The following is a 20926-nucleotide window of genomic DNA, read 5'->3' as shown; positions in this document are numbered from 1 at the left end:
CCCTCTTCCGGGCCAGCTCTCTGCTGTGGCCAGGGAGTGCAGTGGAGGATGGCCCAAGTCCTTGGGCCCTGCACCCCATGGGAAACCAGGATAAGCACCTGGCTCCTGCCATCGGATCAGCGCGGTGCGCCGGCCACAGCCCGCCTACCGCGGCGGCCATTGGACGGTGAACCAGCGGCAAAAAGGAAGACCTTTCTCTCTGTCTCTCTCTCACTGTCCACTCTGCCTGTCAAAAATAAAAAAAAAAAAGAAAAGAAAATACTTTATCTTTCTTTGTATTTTACTTTTCATCCCCTTTAAGAAGGTCTTTCACAGAGGAAATGTTAATTTTGCCGAAGCCCACGATATTTCTTTTCCCTGATATGAATAGTACTTTTGGAGTCAAGTCTAAGAATTCTTTACTTGACTGTAGATCCTGAAAGTTTTCTCCTTTTATTTTTTTCTGAAAGTGTCATTGTTTTACATTCTACATTTAAGTCTGGGGTCCATTTAGAGTTAATTTTTAATATAAGATGTGAAGTTGAGGTCAAAGACTACATTTTTGCTTATGTTCCTAAAGTATTGTTTGTTGAACGACTGTCTTCCTGCATTGAATTGATTGAATGTTTGTCAGAAATCAGTTGGTACTATTTGTGTGGGTCTGTATCTAGGTTCTCTGTTGAAGTTCTATTGATCTGTGTATCCATCCCTTTGTAATAACACAGAGTCTTGATTAAGTTAGCAGTGTTGTTCTTAATGAAATTGGGTAGGCTGATTCCTCACACTTACTCTCAATTACTTGAACCATTATTACTCTCTCTCAGGGTGTGCACTAGCAGAAGGTTGTAATCTGGAGTCAGAGCTTAGTACTCTGGAATTGAAGTGTGGTTCTCTCATACAGGATGTGAGCATCTTAACTGGCATTTAACTACTAGGCCAGATGTCCAACCCAAGTCGTGCTTTTTTAAAATTTTCTTCTAAGAGTTTATAGTTTTAATGGCTTTAATTAGGTCTTTGGTAATCCATATTAAGTTAATTTTTGTATCCAGTATGAGGTAGTGGTCCAGTATCCTTTTTTAAAAAAATATTTATTTATTTGAAAGGCAGAATTACAGAGAGAGGGAGAGAGAGAAAGAGATCTTTGATCCACTGGTTCACTCTCCAAATGGCCTCAATGGCCAGGGCTCAGCTAGGCCAAAGCCAGGAGCTTCTTCTGGGTCTTCTGTGTGGGTGCAGGGGCCCAAGGACTTGGGCCATCCTCTGCTGCTTTCCTAGGTACATTAGCAGGGAACTGGATTGGAAGTGGAGCAGCAGGAATAAAAATGGCACACTTACAGGTTGCTGGCATTGCAGATGGCAGCTTAACCTGTTATGCCACAGTGCTGGCCCCCGAGTCATGATTTTTTAATTGCCTTTGCCAATAGCTAATTGCTATATTTAGATAATTGACATTAAATGTAATTACTGATATGTTAGTACCTAAGTTTGCCATTTTGATTTTTGTCCTCTGTTCCTTTTGTGTTTTTTTGTTTGTTTTTGTTTTCTGTTTCTTCCCTTCATTGGGTTATATGAATATTTTTTAGAATTGCATTTTGATTTGTCTGTAGTTATTTTTTTAAAGATTTATTTATTTATTTGAAAGGCAGAATTACAGAGATGGGAGAAAGAGAGACAGACAGAGAAACAGAGGGAGACAAGAGACAGAGAAAGAGCTAGATCTTCCATCTGCTGGTTCACTCTGCAAATGGCCGCAGTAGAACTTGGCTGATCTAAAAGCCAGGAGCCAGGAGCTTCTTCCAGGTCTCCCACATGGGTGCAGGGGCTTAAGTACTTGAGCCATCTTCCACTGCTTTCTCAGGCACATTAGCAAGGAGGTGGATCGAAAGTGGAGCAGTGAGTACTTGAACCAGCACCTATATGGGATGCCAGCACTGCAGATGGCATCTTTACCAACTATATCACAGTGCCAGTCCCAGCCTTTTCTTTGTAGAATGCAGAACTGACCATGTCTTTCTCCTGTTGATATTATTTATTGCCCATAAAATTAAGTTTAACCTCTGTAAGGCACTACAAATTCTCCAAGATCCAATTCTGTCCTTTCCATCTTCATTTTTTAAATGAAGATATATTTAAATGAAGATATATTTATATATTTGAAAGGCAAATTAGAAAGAGACAGAGCAGAGTCAGAGAGAATCTTCCATCCACTGGTTTGCTCCCCAAATGGCCTCAACGGCCAGAGCTGGACCAGTCTGAATCCAGGACCCAGGAGCTTCTTCTGGCTCTCCCACGTGGGTGCAGGGGCCCAAGAACTTGGGCCATCTTCTACTTCTTTCTCAGGCCATAGCAGAGTTGGATCAGAAGTGGAGCAGCCGTGTCTCAAACCAGCACCCATATGGGTTGCTGGCACTGCAGACTGTGGCTTTACCTGCTTCACCACAGCACCAGCCCCAGCCCCTCCATCTTCAATTTTTATTGAGTCCTTTTGTTCAGCTCTTTGCTCCAGATGTCCCAATATTTTAGCTCATATTCTTTCTTCTGTCTTCAGTGCCTTTCTTTACTCTTGGCAAGTGTAGTCTATAAGTTAAAAGCACTGGAGTTGGGATGCTTAAATTTAAATTGCAATGTTAGGGGCAGGCGTTGTGTCACAGTGAGCTAACCTGCTGCCCACAATGCCAGCATCCCATATCAGAGTGCCAGTTTGAGCCCTGGCAGTCTCACTTCTTATTCAGACGCCTGCTAATACATCTGTGAAGGTAGTGGAAGATGGTGCAAGTACTTGGGCCCTTGCCACCCACATAGGAGACCCAGATGGAGATTCTGCCTCCTGGCTTTTGCTTGGCCCAGCCCATGCCCTTGTGGCCATTTGGAGAGTGAACTAGTGGATGGAAGATGTCTCTCTCTATATCTCTGTCTCTGTCTCTCCCTCTCCCTCTCCTTTTCTTCTTCCCTCCCTCTCTCCCTTGTTCTCTCTTGCCCTCTTTATTGCTCTGCCTTTCAAATAAATAAATAAATCATTTTAAAAAAATTCAAACTCCAACATTTGCAAACTGTGATCTTGGATAACTTTAACTTTCCATGCCTCAGTTTTACCTTCTAAAAAGGGAGATAGTAGCACTCACCTCACAAGATTGTTAAGAGGCTTAAATTAAATATCTGCATAAAACCTTTATCAAATTGCCTGGTTATAAAGGAAGGTCTTGGCAAATGTGAGCTGTTAGTATAATTAGGTATTAAATTAATACTCAGTAGTTCAACGTTCAATTTGAATGCTACCTCTCTGAAGTCTTCATGGGTTCTCACTATTGCTACCCTATTATTGGAATTAACTACTCTTTCCCAAATGCCCCATACTACTTAATTTGCATTCCTTTTACAGTTTATTCTGTTTGCATTGTAAGTAGGGTTGCAAATATCTTTTGCTGACCATATTTATTCCTTTCTGTATTTTACTCATTCAAAGAAAGCACTTAATATGAGTCAAGCACTGGACACAGAGGTGACTAAGACATAGACTTTCCTTCAAGGCATTTTCTGTCTCTTGGGAGCAGTAGACTGCTTTGCTGAATAAATGGTTCTAGTGGGGCTTAGCAAATATTTATTGACAAGCAGGCCCTGCCTCGTATAGGAAGGTAGTCTGCCTCCAGGCTAGAGCGTACTGCAGTGTGTTAATGGTGTGCCATTCCTAGGACTGACCTCTGCCTAGTCCCGTTCTTCGTGTCCCATCTCTGCTGTAATAGCACTGGGATTTCTGTGGTCTGTGGTCACGTGAGTCTTGATGGGGCCCATACCAGGTCTGAACTCTGATTCTGTAGCGTGGCTCAGTGTTCCGATCAAGACAAATTTCCTTGCTGGAGTTTCAGGCATTATGCGACAGATGGTTCAACACCTATTGATTCTGTTTTAAATCCTGTGTCAGCAGTTTTAGCCCACACATCTAGCTTCCCTTTACCTTGACAGAATGTGTTTTAAAAAACTTACATGCCAGGCACTGCGCTAACCAGCATCTGTGGAGGATGTGATGTGAGATCCCCGACAGCTGGGTGCTTGTAGACCTGATTGTCTCAACTCGGCCACCCTACTGACGATTCTTTCATAGACAGGATACAAGGCCGGATTTTTTTCAGGGCAAAGACTGAATGATGGAAGAAATGAAAAGAGGAAGTGTAAGTTTCTATGAAGATGTTTGGCAGTGAAGGGAAGGAGAGTGAGTGACATGGAACTACAGGGGAAATGGAGCAAATGGGAGATTATTTAAGAGGGGGTAATTAAATAAATTTATAGAGAGTGAATAGATACGAAGATTGAGATTGTAGTTTGGAAAGGACAAAGGTACATATACGCACATATAATACACAGAGACGTATATATCCATATGAATATTCATGTATATGTTTATGTACACACACATCAAGGGACAGGGGAGAAAGTGAGGGTAAAGGGAGATACTGAGAAAGTTTGAGAGAGAATTATACATGTATATAATATCCATATATTCATAACATCTACCTATCTGTCCATCCACCCACCCATCCATCTATCCAACCATGCATCTGCCTACCCATTTATGAAGCTACATGCAGATCAGTAAAAAAAGGAAAAGTGAAATAAGAGTCAGTTATTCGTGGAACTATGTGTTGTAGGAAGAAAGAATAAATATTTGATCAAAAGCACAGGATGGTGAAGGTCAGACTGAGGTCGAAGGAAAGGAAGTTATAGTTCACGTAGAGTGTCCTTTATTTTCTGGGAAGTGGGAAGCTTGGAAGAGGCGAGGATAGACAGGTGAGCCTGAAAAAGCAAGCAGAGATTTGATAGGTTTTCTCTACGGAATGAGAAAGTGACATCAGGGATGTCAAAGCCTCAATTGATTGAGTTTGTGAATGAAACATTTACAGTGATGTAAGCACATAAATAAAAAATAAAATGATTTTATTTTTTCCTTTCAGAAGCAGTTGGACTGTGGGCTGGAGAGCAAGTTGGGGAGGGTTGAGGGGTTTGTGAGTTAGACTTGGGGTGGAAGGAGGGAAGCAGAAGGGCCCTGGTAAGAACAGAGGTGTAGCTGTGGTAGCCAGCACAGGCTGCACATGGGAAACACATCGAGGATGAAAGCTTGGACGTGGTGAGCGTGGAGAGGAGGAGAAGCTAGCTGTCTGAGAGGTTGGAGCGTGTTTACTTTGATTCCAGGCGTGGGAGAAATAGGAGAGAAGTTTCTGATTGAAGAGTGGGATTTCTGGGTGAGTCATTTATCCAAGTCACTGCGAATTAGCTGTGTGCACTTCCTGTGGGAGGCTCTGGGAACAAAGAGGAGTTCAGACGTGGTCCCTGCTCTTGAGGAGTTCTCAGCCCAGGCTTCGGAGATGGAGGGGCCTTTCCCGGTGCTGGCCTGGGCCCTGGTAGCTTGGAGGGGAAGATTACTGGAGCAAAGCAAACCAGTGACTGGCAGGCTAGCATGTTCAATGTGTCACATAGAGTGCTTATCAGTCCCATGGAGAAAATCAGGGTTTCTCTCTGCAGTCATTTCTCGGGGGCCTTGTGTATCCTCTGCCTCGTCTGTCATGAGGGAGCTGTCTTTGCACTCAAGCTTTTTGCCATCTGACTCTGTGTGATCGCCTTGTATTCAGCCCTTGACATTTCTCACGGGTGCAGAGTGGAAGTTCATGGGCCTCAAAGACCTGCTTCTGCTCTTTGGTACGTTGGTCTGTAAAGCACTAATCCAGCACTTTGAATTTCCTTTTCTTTTTTGTTCTTAATTTCTTGACCAGTAAAACACAGAGAAGGAGGAACCATAAATCCTTTATGGGGCAGAAGCAGCTGAGACAAGTATCCATAAAGGCACAGACAGACGTCAGTAGTGCTATGGGAGTTGGCAGGATACAGCGGTGACAACCGAATGAGTGCGTCCGTATGGAGCAGGGGCTGCTCAGTGCTCTGGGAGCTCAGTGACTGACTTCATTCTAACTACAAACTCTGCAATGAAGCTGGCAGCAGGAGGGAGCTTCCTAGTGGGTTGCACAGAGGACTTGCTTCTTGTGCGTGGAAGGTACCTATGGGAATCCACACGTCAGCATTTCCAGGTTTTTAGTGCCCACACAGAGCTGCGTCAGACTTCAGTTCATGGCCCATCTGAGCCTCATTGTTTGGGAACCAAATTTCCTCCCTCCCTGGTCCAGAGAGGCTGCCCTGTAAACTTCACTGACAAGGGGCTGGGCCAGAGTGTCCTACTGTAGCAGTTTTGTAGGCTTTGGCTGTTGGAAGCGAAGAGGAAGCAGGTGTCTTTGATCTTTTTCCTCTTGCTTCCTTTCTTTTATGACCTTGGGAGCTTGATTTTTCAGACTGTCTGATCCAAATTCTAGAACAAACTCTGGCAAAGGGATTTCTCATCTCTGGGGGTGCTATTCATCTCTCTAAAGATCCACACACGCCACCAAGGCTTCTCTGTTGGGTTCCTGGTGCCACTTGGTCCATGACGTGTTGGGCTGTCCTGGGTATGTGATGTTCTCTCTGTTGCTTCTTTTTTCTTTCAGAATCTCAGACGCCAACTGGGGCCAGCCAAGTCTTAGAACCTCTGCTTTCTGAGCCCAACATCTTCAGGGATGAACTCTTCCTACCAGATACGTCTCTGCTCCTGACAGCACACTTCTGCACAGGTAGCTAACGAGATAATGAGATTTCCACCCGCTGAGTACTATATAACAAGATATAGTCACCCGTATGCAGGCTTCCCAGAGGACGCCCATTACTTCTACTGAAATATATATGAAATGAAATGGACATCGCCAGGTATCTTGCATTTTAAACTTTGTCACTCAATGTAAATGGGCAGGCTCAAACGCCTGGGGAGAATATGGATTTGCAACACTGAGAATGATTTACCTGGAAAATGGAAGCTAGTGAAAGTAAGATACCATGCAGTGCTATTAGCCATTCAGTCTGAGAGATGATGTTCACAAGACAGGCTTTATTGCCATCTTCATCAGGAGACCAGCGTGTGGTCAGGAAAACAAGATTCTTCCCTAAAGAAGCTGGCTCCTGCCCATTGACTGCCATTCATCAGTAATAGGTGAAGGACCTTTGGGCCATAAATGAATGAAAGATTTGTAAGAATTGGTAGGTGCTACCCAAAGAGAATGTAGCCTGATGCTGGCAGACTAGCCCCTTAATGTTTTTTTTCTTTTTTTTATTAAAATTTTTTTTAAAATTTATTTTATTTGAAAGAGTTACAGAGAGAGGTAGAGAAAGAGAGAGAGGTCTTCCATCTGCTGGTTCACTCCCCAGATGGCTGCAATGGTTGTAACTGCGCCAATCCGAAGCCAGGAGCCAGGAGCTTCTTCCGGGTCTCCCACATGGTTACAGGGGCCCAAGGAGTTGAAACATTCTCTACTGCTTTCTCGGGCATAGCAGATAGCTGGATCAGAAGTGGAGCAGCCAGGACTTGAACTGCTGCCCATATGGGATGCCGGCACTGGAGGCAGTGGCTTTACCTGCTACACCACAGCACCAGCCCCCCCATAATGTTTTCTACAGAAGATTTTTTTCTCTAGAGTGGGATAAGGTTAATCCCATGAGTTCTTGCTGGGAGAGAGCCCTAGCTCTATAAATATCTAGCTCCCAAGTCATAATTCTGTCCTTGCCAACGTAATCCTTGGGATTGACGTATCTAAAGGAGAAACCAGTCTAGATCTTGTGCCAAGTGGCTCTCCATCTAGAAATTAATAAATGTGTTGGTGTACTGTGTGCCTTCTGGAGGGCCTAGTTATTGTGAGTCATCCTCCCAGAGCCTGGGCAGGTCGCTCCTGTGATCGGGAATATTGAGCTGCTGGTCCAGGGCTTGTACCTGTGCTTGCCTGATCAAGGTGCCGAGGGCTGCCCAGCAGCCCCCACCTTGACATCTTTCTGGTGATGCACACAAGGTCCACAAGCCCTGAGTGTGGCTGAGGCTAGTTGGTGAACTAGTGATGTTTGTTCTAGGCAGGTGTCTCAGGCCGGACACTGTGAAAATGCTTTGGAATGGACAGTTCTTCAGACTGGGGGCCTGTCTGGGGCACTGCAGGATGTTTAGTGGCATCCTTGGCCCCTACCCACTAGATGCCAGTATCATTCCCCACTGTAGTGGGAGAACCAAAAATGTCTCTAGATATTGTCAATTGATCCCTGGGGGGGAAAAACAACTTCAGGTTGTGAGCCAGTGTTCAAGGAGCTAATCGGTGATGGAGAGCTTCCCTGAGATGCAGAGTACACAATTGCACATGGGAGTGGAGACTTCATGCGTTTTCCCTTTATGTTGGTAGGAGACTGAGAAATTGTATGGCAAACATCCAGTAAAAGGTGGTCAGTGGAGCTGGTGTTGTGGTGTAGCAGGTAAAGCCTCCACCACCTGTGATGCCGGCATCCCATATGGGTGCTGGTTTATGTTCCGGCTGCTCTACTTCTAATCCAGCTCCCTGCTAATGCACCTGGGAAGAAGTAGAAGCATATGGTCTGAGTACCTGACACTCACTTAGGAGACTTGGAAGAAGCTCCAGGCTCCTGGCTTTGGTCTGGCTTAGCCCTGGCTGTTGCAGCCATTTGGGAAGGGAACCAATGGATAAAGATCTCTCTTTCTCTCTCTCTATTCCCCCCCCCCCCGCCAACTCTACCTTTCAAATAAATAAATCTTGGGGGGAAAAGGTTTTCAGAGCTACTTGAAGATGTTCCATCCTTGTTAAGGGAAGGCATAGGGAGCAGAATTTGAGAGTAGATTGGCTCTGGGGTTCATTGCTTTTGTAACTTCTGTAGACCTTGTCTCATTGGTAGCTGCTCTGAACAGATTATCATCTATCAAGTCCTGCCCTGTGGCCTGGTGCCTCACAAGGGACTCTAACTGCTTGGAGAACTGAAGTATATGAGAGAGTCCCTACTGGCCCATATCAGATTTGTAAAGATGGCACTAAGTGAAATATTCCTGAGCCTGTGTGTTGACAGTGTCTTAGCACCCATGCTGAAAGGGGTCAGGAAGGTTGTGCAGAGCACTTCTCAAACTGGACTGGAACTCCTGGGAAATGAGATTCTGATTCAGTTAGTCTCATGCCCAAGTTTATGCAGATCTAATAAGTGCCAGTATAATGCTGATGTTGTTGCTGGTCCTTGGATTTACTTGGAGTATCAAGGATCAAGGTGGAAAGTCCGCAGATGTGGCCCATTGGCCAACGCGAGGCCACTGTCTGGTTCTGGAAATCAAATTTTATTGGAGGGACCAGCATTGTGGCATAGCTGGTAAAGTTGCTACCTCCAATGCCAGCATCCCATATGTGCTGGTTCATGTCCCAACTGCTCCACTTCTGATCCATCTCCCTGCTAATGTGCCTGGGAAAGCAGCAGAAAATGGCCCAAGTGCTTGGGCCCCTGCACCTACATGGGAGATCTGGAAGGAGCTCCTGGCTCCTGGCTTTGGCCTGGCCCAGCCCTTGCCATTGTGGCCATCTGGGGAGTGAACCAGTGGGTGGAAAACTAACTCTCTCTCTCTCTCTCTCTCTGTGTGTGTGTGTGTATAACTCTGACTTTCGAAATAAATAACAATTTTTAAAAAACTTATATTGGAATGCAGATACTCCCATTCACTGATGGTTGATTTTGTACCTCAGTGATAAACTTGAGCAGTTGTAACAGATACTGTATGTCTGTCAAAGCCTAAAATATTTATTCTTAGCCCCTTACAGAAAAGACGTGCTGACCTTTGCGCCATGTATACAAGTTACTCTAGAATGAGCCATCCAGAGGTTGTCTTTGTTAAGAATGTCCTGCCTTCTTTGTCCTTTTTGTCTTTCCCTGACTCCTGCAACCTTTACCATTGGCACTGGGGCATGATAAGACTTGTGGTAAGAGTGTCTGTGTCAGAGTAAAGCTCTGTCTTGCATGTGGTCCTTGCACAGTCCTGAGGAAGTGCTCTGCTTGGTGTCCCCAATCACAGCCACTCCAGTGTGCTGTCCCTTCCATTTCCAAGATGGCTCACCCTCAGACTTGTTAGAAACATTCTCTAAGACTTATGCACACAAGCCTCATGCCTGATTGCTCTTCTCATGCATCCATCCATTCCTCCATCTGTCCTCTGTTTGTCCATCTGAACATGCAGCCATCCAGCCAGCACTTAATGAGAACCTCCTTTTAGCAGGCACCATACTAGGTGCTTGGACAATAAGAATTTATAGGATGCCACTTCAGTTTAGGAGCTAGAACATATAAACTGATCATTCCAATTGTAATATCACAGGTGCAATATTAGAAGAACATTTGGATACTTTGCTAGCCAAAGAGAGGCATCTGGAGAGCTCATGGGGAGCTTCACCATCATTAACTTTTTTTCATTTGAGAGGTAGGGAGGAGGGTGGTGGGGGGAGAGGGAGAGAGAATCTCCTATTTACTTGTTCACTCCCCAAATGCCCTCAACAGCCAGGGCTGGGCCAAGACAGTCAGAAGACAGGAATGTCACCTAGGTCTCCCACACAGGTGACAGGAACCCAACTACTTGAGCCATCACTGCTGCCTTTCTGAGTCTTCCTTGGCAGGAACCTGGAGTCAGGAGCTGGAGCAGAGCATCAAACTCAGGTGCGCGGTGCTGGTGTCTTAAAAGCCAGGCTAAACTCCCGCTCCAGCCTTTTTAAAAAAAATTGTGAATTTTCATTACATTTGCAAAAATACATTTCTGTATCTATTGGGCGATAATGTTCTTCTGTTAACCTATAAATGTAATCAATTATACTTATTTACTATTCAGTTTTTAAATAAGTGAGATAGTACTTTTTACTTAAAAAGCAAACCATAATCTTATGTAATATGAGTTTGAATTTTATTGTTTTCAACTTTAATACCAATAACAGGTAACTCTGCCACCATTCTTGTTAACTTAATATCAAACTTTGAGTATAGAGTTCTCTAAATAACCTGCAAAATTTACTATTGTGCATTACCAGCACCTTATTATTATTATTATTATTAATTCTTAAAATTTTAGCAAAATGCACATAATGGAAATTTATCTTATTAACTATTTTTAAATGAACAGTTCAGTAGCATTAAGTATATTTGCATTATTATACAACTGTTACCACTGTCCATGTCCAGAATTGTTTTCATCTTGCAAAACTGAAACTTTGTACCCTGTGCCCATTAAACAGTAACTCTTCATTGTTCCCTTCCTTCAGCCCCTGATGCACACTGTTCTGCCTTCTGATCTTTGAGTTTGACTGCTCAGTATACTTCATATATGTGGAAGCATACAATATTTGTCCAGTTCTAGCCGAGTCATACCACTTAGCATAATGTCCTCAAGTGTTGCCCATGTTGTAGCCTATGTCAGAATTTCCTTCCTTTCTTTTTTTTTTTTTTTTTTGACAGGCAGAGTTAGACAGTGAGAGAGAGAGAGAGACAGAGAGAAAGGTCTTCCTTCCGTTGGTTCACCCCCAAAATGGCTGCTGCGGCCGGCATGCTGTGCTGATCTGAAGCCAGGAGCCAGGTGTTTCCTCCTGGTCTCCCATGCGGTGCAGGGCCCAAGCACTTGGGCCATCCTCCACTGCCTTTCCCGGGCCACAGCAGAGAGCTGGACTGGAAGAGGAGCAACCAGGACAGAATCCGATGCGCCAACCGGGACTAGAACCCGGGGTGCCGGTGTCGCAGGTGGAGGATTAGCCAAGTGAGCCGCAGCGCCGGCCAGAATTTCCTTACTTTCTAAGGCAGTGTTCCATTGTATGCAACAAACATTTTGTTTATCCGTTCAGCTGTAGATGGACACTTGAGTAGCTTCTGCCTTCTGGCAGTTGTACGTAATGCCACTCTGAACGTGGGTGTCTATTCGCTGTCTCTTAATTCTTTACAGTGTATACCCAGAAGTGGAATCGCTGAGCCACACAGTAATTATATTTTAAAATATTTAGAGCAGCTATATTATTTCCAGTAGTGGCTACATAAGTTTACCTTCTCACCAGGAATGTACAAGAGGTCAAATTTCTCTAAACCCTCTCCAACATTTATTATTTTCTGTTTCTTTGATGGTAGCCATCCTAATGGATGTGAGGTAGTATCTCATTATGATTTTGATTAGCATTTCTTTAATGATTGCTGATGTTGAGCATCTATTCAATGCTTACTATTTGTGTTTGTGTGTCTTTGGAGAAATATCTGCTCAAATCCTTTGCTCATTTTTAATCATTTTTTGTTGATTCATATATATTGCAGATATCAAGACACAGGATTTGTAGATTTTTTTCTTACATTCTGTAGGTTTCCTTTTCACTTTGCTAATTATATTCTTTAATGCATGGAAGTTTTTAATTTAGTGGAACCCCCCTTTTAAACTTTTATTGACTTTGGTTTTAGTGTCGCATCTAATCAATCATTGCCAAATACAGTGTCAGGAAGCTTTAGCCCTGTTTTCCTCTAACAGTTGTATAAGTTTCACCTGTTACATTTAAGCCTTTGGTACGTTTTGAGTTGTTTTAAAGATTTATTTATTGGAAAAGTAGAGGGAGAGATAGAGAGATGGATAGACACAGAGAGGAAGAGTTCTTCTATCTGCTGGTTCACTCCCCAAATGGCTGCAATGACCTGGGCTGGTCCAGGCCAAAGCCAGGAGCTTGGAATTCTGTCTGGGACTCTCACATGGATGACAGGGGCCCAGGTGGGTGGGTCATCTTCTGCTTCCCCAGGCACATTAGCAGGGAGCAGGACTTGAAGCAGTGCTCATAATGGGATGCTGACATGTCAGGTGGCAGCTTAACCTGCTGTGCTCCAACACTGGCCCCTGAGTTATTTTTCCTATGGTATCAAAAGGCAGGTTTTCTCCACTGAAGAATCTTGGGTTCTTTGTTGAAAATCATTTGAAAAAATATATGTACGATGGTTTTTTGCAGGCTTTTTATTCTATCTCATTGTTCCTTGGGCCTGATTTCTGCAAGTCTCATGTTGCTTTGATTACTGTAGCTTTCTAACAGGTTTTTAAATCAGGAAGAGGGAGACCTCTGACCTTGATCTTCTTCAGAATTTCAAGATTGTTTTGGCTATTTGGGATCAGTTGAGATTCCATATTTTAGTATAGAGTTTTCTGTTTCTGAGTCATTGGATTTTGAGACTGCCATAGAACTTTTGAATTTTCTCTTAAAGGAAACATTTGCCAGACAGATGAAGGGGAAGAACATGATCAAAAGCACAGAGAAATGAAAGAGAGTTGTGTATTTGGGGGACTGAGTCAGTCATCTGGAGTTGCTGGAGCCTTAAGTGTGCGTGTATTGCTGTGTGCATGTCTGAATCTAGACTTGGGTAGCAGATAGAGTAAGAGCTAAGGCAGGGATCAAATATTGTGAAAGTAGATCTGTGTTGAGAGGTTTAATGAGGCCTGAAGGGTTGGGCTGTGGAGTGATGTCATCAGAGTTGAACTATAGGAAGACAGCGCTGTTAGTGAGAATGGCTACTAGGTTGAGCAGGAAGAAGGTATCAGCAGAAAGGCTGGGTAGAACGTAGTTGCAAACTCCCAGAAACGAAGTGATGAGATTTGTGCTGTGGAGGAAGGTAGGAGGGGATGGATCTGAAACAGCCTTGTCTCACTACATAGTCAGCCATATTCCAGTAACTTCATTTTCTTCCTGGGTCCTGAAGTCCTTAGGAAATTAATTCCAACTCCTCACCTGTATCATACAGTTGTCACCTTTTAAGAACTCAAACGGCTGTTGGAGAAGACTCCGTTCTCTGGCTCAGAGGCTCAGGGGACCCCTGAGCCCCATACTGGCCAGCCCCATCTCAGATCCCTGGAAGCTCCCACTCCCAGGGCCTCTGGCTGTTCTCAGGACCTGGTGGTTGTTCCTGTCTTATCTGTGAGTTGGTCCATTGTTTCTCACTTTGCTCTTCTCTGAAGGCTGCTGGAATCCACCAGATGGAGAGGTGTCTCTTCCATTGTAACCTATTCCATCCACTTGGTGCAACTGCATTTCTCTGGGCTCTCTGAATGTGATCTGCGTTCCTGAGGTCTATGACCCACTGAAACCAGAGTTTCTTCTCCTCCAAGGCCTGCAGCCTTCTGCCTCTCTAGCTTTCCCCCAAGTGCGACATCCCTGCACAGCCAGTGACTCAGTTCCTGCCTTCAGCTCATGGTAGCTCTGAATGTGAGTCACTGGGTCTTTGCCATGTCACACCCTCCGTCCTCAGGGGCTCTCAGTGAAGCCTTCGCTGCACAATGCCACTGGGTCAGAGCCACAGCAGCAGCTAGGAGAGGATGTCCTCCTCCTGCCAGAGGTGGTACCACTGACACTGGGATTCTGAGCCCCTGTTCTGACCCCTGATGGGACTGCTCTGTCGGAGAGCAGTCTATGAACCATGTTGGGTGTGTGTATGGTTGGCTTGTTACAGTCAGCAGGGAACTCATGGATCTGGGGGCAGGGAGCAGGCTTGAACTCCCAAATTCTTCTGGCTATGCTAGCAGTTCTGGGATAGGCAGCTCTGACTCATTGCCAAGGACGCACATTTGGTGACCTTAGGGATGAGGCAACCTGATCAAGGTACACCACTGCCCTCGGTGTAGGCTCCAGGGAAAGCAGAACAGGAGAGGAGAGCACCGTGGCTTAGTGTTGAAACCCAGTGATTAAGATGGTGAAGATTTGAACCCTGTGTGCTCCAATGCCTTGCAGGTGGACCAGGGAGTACCAGGTAAAGTAAGGGAGGCATTACAGTGGGGAGCTGGGAAAAGATGGGGAAGGGAGAGGAGAAAGGCCAGGGAAAACAGATGGAAGGAGCTGCTGCTTCCTTGAAAGTCAAGAAGCTCAATTAGCAAAGGGGACAAAACCTCAGATCTTTGGGTTCCCCTGGCTGGGAAAGTTGGCTGGCACTTAAGAACTCGGCCTTTTGTTCTTAAGCCTCAGCTACCTGGATTACAGCCTTGAGAAAGCAAAATGTGTCTCATCCTCACTTTGTGTGCCCAAACAGAAGAGAAGAGAGGGAGAGTGGCCGTGTTGATTGAGCCCAAGCATCACAGGAGGGCTCCTCTGGATGCCCCATGAAGCTGCCCATCAGCCCCAGCACAGAGCCGGCGACCTCAGAGCACGTGGAGATGGCTCTGCTCAGCAACATCCTTGCCACCTATTCGTTTGTCTCAGGTAGGTGCCTGATGCCGGTCACCCTGAGCTGTCTCCTGGGTGGCCATCTTCTGGCCTTGTGCTAGGACAGACACTCTGTGTTATCCTAGCCACTCTTTGCCATGCTGAGTTTTGAGATGAACCTTCCTCTGCTTGGGAGTTAAGCTTGGCATCCTCTCATTTGGCAGATGAAGAATTCTAAGAACTTTATCTTGCTGAAGAGGTTTGGTTTCCTTTGGGCTCAGTGAGTAACTGAAATAGCCTGGGGCTACTGTTGGCTTCTGTCATCGTGTGTTAACTGGAAGAGGGAAGGGCCTGGTTATTTCTGCGCAGTTCTCAACCCCACACCATTTGCGTGTGTGTGTGTGCGTGTGTGTGTATACGTGTGTGTATGTTGTCTGGGGGACCCTCTGGGGTGTCTGGTAACCTTCTGGGAGCAGTGGAGACAGAAGGTATGAGTCTGGGAGAATCTGATATTTGTCCCTTCCCTGGATATGTTGTACTCTTTAGAAAGATGACTTTCTTCTCCAGATCATCTCCTAAGAACCAATGTTGTTCACAAGAAAGGGACCACTTGAACATACCTGGAAATGCTTGGTGGTTTGAGTGACCAAACTGTTCCTTTGCTGCTTGACTGAGCTTTCAATTTTTTGATAGTTTGCTGTTGTTTTGTTTTGTCTGATGTCAGGGGCTGTCATATGAAAAGGAAGTGACTGAGGTTCTGATTAGATTTCCTGTGCACAAGGAGTGGTTTTATTTTTTATTTCTCTAGCCAGTGTTGATATGTGGTGACTTCAGAGTTAAGACACATAACCTGACATTTCTATTTGAAGGCTTGAGGCTAAAGGCAGCTCGTGGCTTCTCTTTGTGAGGGGGCCGTGGATGGTGTGTCACCTGATTTCAAAAAGGAGGGCTTCTCAGGGCTTAACTGGCTGGCCTTACCTGGCAGGGTCATGTGCAGTGGCCAAGATCAGGGTCGTGCCTTCTTGGATCAGCAAAGGCTCAGATCATTGGTCAGCTCCTCACCCTGTTTGAGGAAATCCAGAGCCTAGGGCCTCCTTGCCCAGGTACTCACATATCAAAGGAATTTCATCTTTGCTCTTTCTCTGAGGCTGAAATAGATAGAAAGGACATTGGAGCTGGAAAAGGGATGTTTGAAACTCTGACATCATGTGTTCACAAGCAATTGAATGAGTGAAAATCTCTCTCTCTTTTTTTTTTGTAAGATTTATTTTATTTATTTGAAAGAATTACAGAGAGAGGTAGAGACAAAGAGAGAGGTCTTCCATCTGCTGGTTCACTCCCCAGATGGCTGCAACAGCCAGTGCTGCGCCAATCTGGAGCCACGAGCCAGGAGCTTCTTCCAGGTCTCCCACACAGGTGCAGGGGCCCAGGGACTTGGGCCATCTTCTACTGCTATCCCAGGCCATAGCAGAGAGCTGGATTGGAAGCGGAGTAGCCAGGACTAGAACTGGCATCCATATGGGATGCCAGTGCTTCAGGCCAGGGCTTTGACCTGCTGTGCCACAGCACCAGCCCCAGTGAAGATCTTTGAACTGTATGATGAAGATACCCCCAAAACGAAGTGGGGGTAAAAGGGAGGCTCTTGACTTTCCAAGGCCACAAAAGACACCTGAAAATTAGCTGTTGCAGGAAATATCTTAGGGCTGGCTGAGCATTTGGTGATGTCATTTGGGCAACCTGCATCCCATCTCGGAGTTCCTGGTTCAAGTCTTCTCTGCTTTGCTGTCCATCCAGCTTTCTGCTAAAGCACACCCTGGGAGGCAGCAGGTGATGATGGCTCAAGTACTTACATCCCTGCCACCCGCACGGCAGACTTGGGGGAGTTCTGGGCTCCTCGTTGGCCTTGTAGGTACTGGGGGAGTGAACTAATAGATGGAAGATATCTCTTCTCTGTCTCTTTGCCTTTCAAATATGAAATGAAATGAAAATAAATCAAACAGCAAGAGAAGCAAACCTCTTGCATGAGGGTGAACAGAGTGCTGGACTTTGGCGTTCTGCTGGGCACAGGACGTGCTTGGCAGTTTTCCATTTTGGCCAGCATGACCCTCAGTTGTGACCACTGAATGTGGTAATTCATTGAATGGCCTAGTGTTTGCTGTGTGTCTTGTGATTTTGTCAAGGCTGAAAGGGTACATGACCCTGTTTTTTGTCCCTTTCAATCTCCCTCCTTTCCATCCCTCTCCTTGGTCTAGAATTCAATACTGACAATGAATCTTTGCATTGAATATGGGCTTAGGTAAAAGGAGACTACAAGAAAATGGGAAGTAGAGTGGCTAAAGTAAAATTTGCTAGATCCAGTGAATTGGTTAGAGTAATAGATGAACCCCTAACTCTAACTGAATCCTACTCACACTCTCTCTCTGTGTGAGTCTTGTGTCTGGGGGATGTCTGAGGTGTTTGATAACCTCCTGGACAGATAGAGACAGAAGAGATGTGAGTCTGTGGGGTCTGGCCTTGGTCTGTGTCTTAGTTCACAGTTGTACTCTTTTAGGAAGATGGCTGGCTTTCTCCTCTGGATCATTTCAGGAGAACAGATGCTGTGCATATAAAAGGAGCCGTTTAGAACTGCATGGCAGTAAACACTCAGTGGTTTAAATGCCCAAACTGCTCCTCTGCTGCATGAATGAGTTTTTCCTATTTTCATAGTTCGCTTTGTTTTGTTTTGCCTGGTGCCTCTGAGTGTTGTACGGCTGATTAGATTTCCTCTGGGGAAGAACTGGTTGCACTATCTGATTCCGTATGTGAAGACCTGGTAAGGTGATGACGCATTGTCCCTCTACACCTAACGTACCAAGTACTGCTGCAATTTGCAGATTTAATCCATGAAAAATTCATGATCCCAGCTGAGTCTTCCTCATGGTACTTTAGTCTTTCTGTTTTCTTCTGGTTACAACTTGTTCCCATTTTTCACAACATCCACTTCAAACCTAGAGTATGCCAATAATTTAAAAGGTCCGCTTACCATTATGCCCCCTGAAGGTAAATGACAAGTGGCAAACTGTAGTTTTTCTTAGTTTGCCATTAGTGAACAAAGGTTAAAGTTTATAGCATATAAAGAGCTCTTACGAATCAATAAATTTTTCCCCAGAGAAAATATAACAAAGGACAGAAATGAGCAGTTTGTAAAAAAATGTGAATTGCCAATAAAACATCGTTAACTCAAATTCTAGCAAACAAATACAAAATGGAAGCAGCTATGAGATTAACATTGTCATTTTATAAAATTCCCAAAGATTTCAATGATGAAATATCTAACTGGTTTTATAGAAAGTCTGGGGAAATTAGTATGTGCACAAAGTACTGATGGAATTGTAATTCCAATTGCTCCAAACTCTCTAAAGAATGATTTGGCACCATTAGAAGCACATATGCAGGGATGGACGTTTGGCTTGGCACTCGAGGCCTGCATCCCGCCTTGCAGTGCCTGGTTCAAGTTCTGCTTCTGGCTTCAGTGCAGACCCTGGAGGCGGTGGTGACGGCACAGATATTTGAATCCCTGCTGCTCACAGGGATGTCCGGATTGCAGTGTCATCTCTCATCTTGGGTCCCAGCCCAATATCCGTTGTTGCAAGCATTTGAGGAGTGAACCAGCAGATGTGAGCACTCTCTGTGTATGTGTCTCTCTGACTCGCAAGTAAATAAATTAAAACCAACATTTTAAAGGCTTTTTCAAAAGCACACATGCTATTTCTCTAGAAATCCTACTTCTAGGAATTTTTCATAAGGAAATAATGATGTAAATAGAAATTTCCCTTGGAGAAAATTAATGACAGAACTGTTTATAGTAGGAAAAAATGAAAAAACCTAAATATTAATTGAAATAGAAAGATGTTTTTGACATGCTATCAAGTGAATAAAGCCCTTTACCACAGAGCACATACAGTATGATGCTATTTATGTGTGTATATTATGTGTGTATGCATAACCATGTTTTATTGCTAATTATTTCTGGATGCCAGGATTGTGTGGGTGTGTGCGCCTGTATTTTTATGAGTATATTCTTTTGTTTAGTTATATTTTAGGTGTTTTACTATTTATTGATATTACTTAATAGTAAGTATTGTTATTTTATTGGAATATTAAATTTTGAATTCTATCATGTGTCTGTTAGACAATTACTACTTCCCCGTCTGCTGACTTCCTGAGCTGCCTATCTGAGTGACCTGAGAATTACCACTTGGAGGTACTAGAAGCATTTACAATTCAACTTGGCCTAGAATGGAATTGGGTCTTTCTCTTTAAAAACACTCCTTGTGCGCCCCTCCAGAGTATCACCTAATCCAAAAGTACAGTTTTTAACTTCTGATGCTCTTCTTCACTGCTGTTGTCATAAATGGTTTTGGGTTGACTCCTCTCACCTCTAGAGGCCTTTCAACTGCATCACCTCCACTCACTTCCCACCATCACTGAATTGGTTCAAGCCCCAGCGTGCTGTGGCCTGCATCGCCTTGATGGAATTTTCCATGGTCTTCCTGCTTCCAAGCATGTTTCACAGTCTGTACAGTCTCTCGAGAATCCAGGTGTGATGATGTAATTCTTAATATTTTTAAGAATTCCTCAGTGAATCTTCATTATCTCTGGGATAAAATCCAAATAGTTTTGTATGACTGAACAGTTAGGATTGCTTTCCGCTGCAAATGACAGAAAACCTCAACTTAGTGAGCTAAGCACACAGCAAGAAGTCTGGAGTTAGCTGGTTGTTAGTATTGGTCCTTTGGCTCAGAAAAGTAGGGACCAGTGTTTTTCTTCCTTACCTGGCTTAGTTCACGCAGTGTAATGTCCTCCAGCTGTATCCATGTTGTCCTAAATGGTGGTATATCCTTCTTTAAGGATGAATACTATTCCATTTTATATTTTTCATTTTATTTACCTGTCAGTGGAGTCTTAGGCTGTTAGTCACAGCCTTCCGGGATCAAGATCTCTGCTCCAGGAATTCTAAACTGCTTTCCAGGATTTTTCTCACCTCTTTGCTTCTGCACAAGTTTTTTTTTTTTTTTTTTTCCAAGAATTCTTCCCCTGATTTGGAATGCATAATGCCTCACTCCCTTCAGAACCTCTGGGTATCATCTGCTCCCCTCGCTGCCCCAGCTGGCTCAGGTGCTCCTCCCTGCTCTCTGCACATGTGCTTTGTTTTCCTCTTTCTTAGCACTTAGATTGGAGCAGGTAACATTTCTTGTTTTAATGATTCGTAAGTAAGCCATTGAGACCAGATACGATTATCCTTACAATGAGGATACCAATGTCATTAATAATGATAACCTCATTAATAACTCTTAACAGGGTTGTTAGCAAGAGTAAATGAATAATTACTCATTTTAATTTAATGATTTGAATATTTAATACATGCCTCTGACTCCTTTCAGTTTTTCTCTAAAAGTCACTTTCTCTGAGTTTTATCCTAGTCACTCTGTCTGCCTCCTCCCAACCAATGCATTTGACCTTCATTTCCTTCTTCCTATTTGTCCTTTTTTCTCTTCCTTGTCACCAAACCAGCATTTGGCACTGTGTATACTTTATGTGTTTAGATCTGTTTCCCTTACCACAATGTAAGCTCCCAGGAGCAGAGTGATTTCTGTTTGTTTTGTTGGCTGCATGTAGAATCATGCCTGGCATCTATTGAGCACTCAGTAAATCAGTGAATGAACATGGCTCAAAGACCACATAACATAAAAAGATCTAGCAAGAAAACTTACCCCAGAGCTGTCCCTTCCGTCCAGTTCCTATGCTTGAGCCATCATCAGGCTTCTGTGTGTCCTTCCAGAGTTCTGTATGCAGATGTAAGAAAATATGAGCATACAATCTCCCCCTCCCCCATTGGATGCACAGGGTCA

At 44.3% G+C, this 20926-nt stretch overlaps 1 protein-coding gene across 6 annotated transcripts in view; it reads left to right on the top strand.

Annotated features, from left to right (window-relative positions):
* Nucleotides 1–20926, top strand: part of EVA1A (eva-1 homolog A, regulator of programmed cell death) — a 56728-nt gene that overhangs the window by 22084 nt on the left and 13718 nt on the right. For 2 of the 6 annotated variants that reach the window (XM_062209735.1, XM_062209739.1), the window contains exons 2-3: nt 6504–6626; nt 14923–15092. In XM_062209735.1, the coding sequence (XP_062065719.1) occupies nt 14993–15092 (100 nt within the window). In that variant the 5' untranslated portion in view covers nt 6504–6626; nt 14923–14992. Of the gene's footprint in view, nt 1–5744; nt 6020–6503; nt 6627–6656; nt 6760–14505; nt 14647–14922; nt 15093–20926 lie in introns of those variants that run through there. The other 4 variants (XM_062209738.1, XM_062209740.1, XM_062209737.1 and 1 more) reach the window with 4 other exon arrangements.

This window comes from Lepus europaeus, chromosome 13 (genome assembly GCF_033115175.1).
Source record: "Lepus europaeus isolate LE1 chromosome 13, mLepTim1.pri, whole genome shotgun sequence".
Classification (NCBI taxonomy): Eukaryota; Metazoa; Chordata; class Mammalia; order Lagomorpha; family Leporidae; genus Lepus; species Lepus europaeus.
Note: the sequence above shows the minus strand (reverse complement) of the source record. Positions and strands in the feature narration are given on the sequence as shown.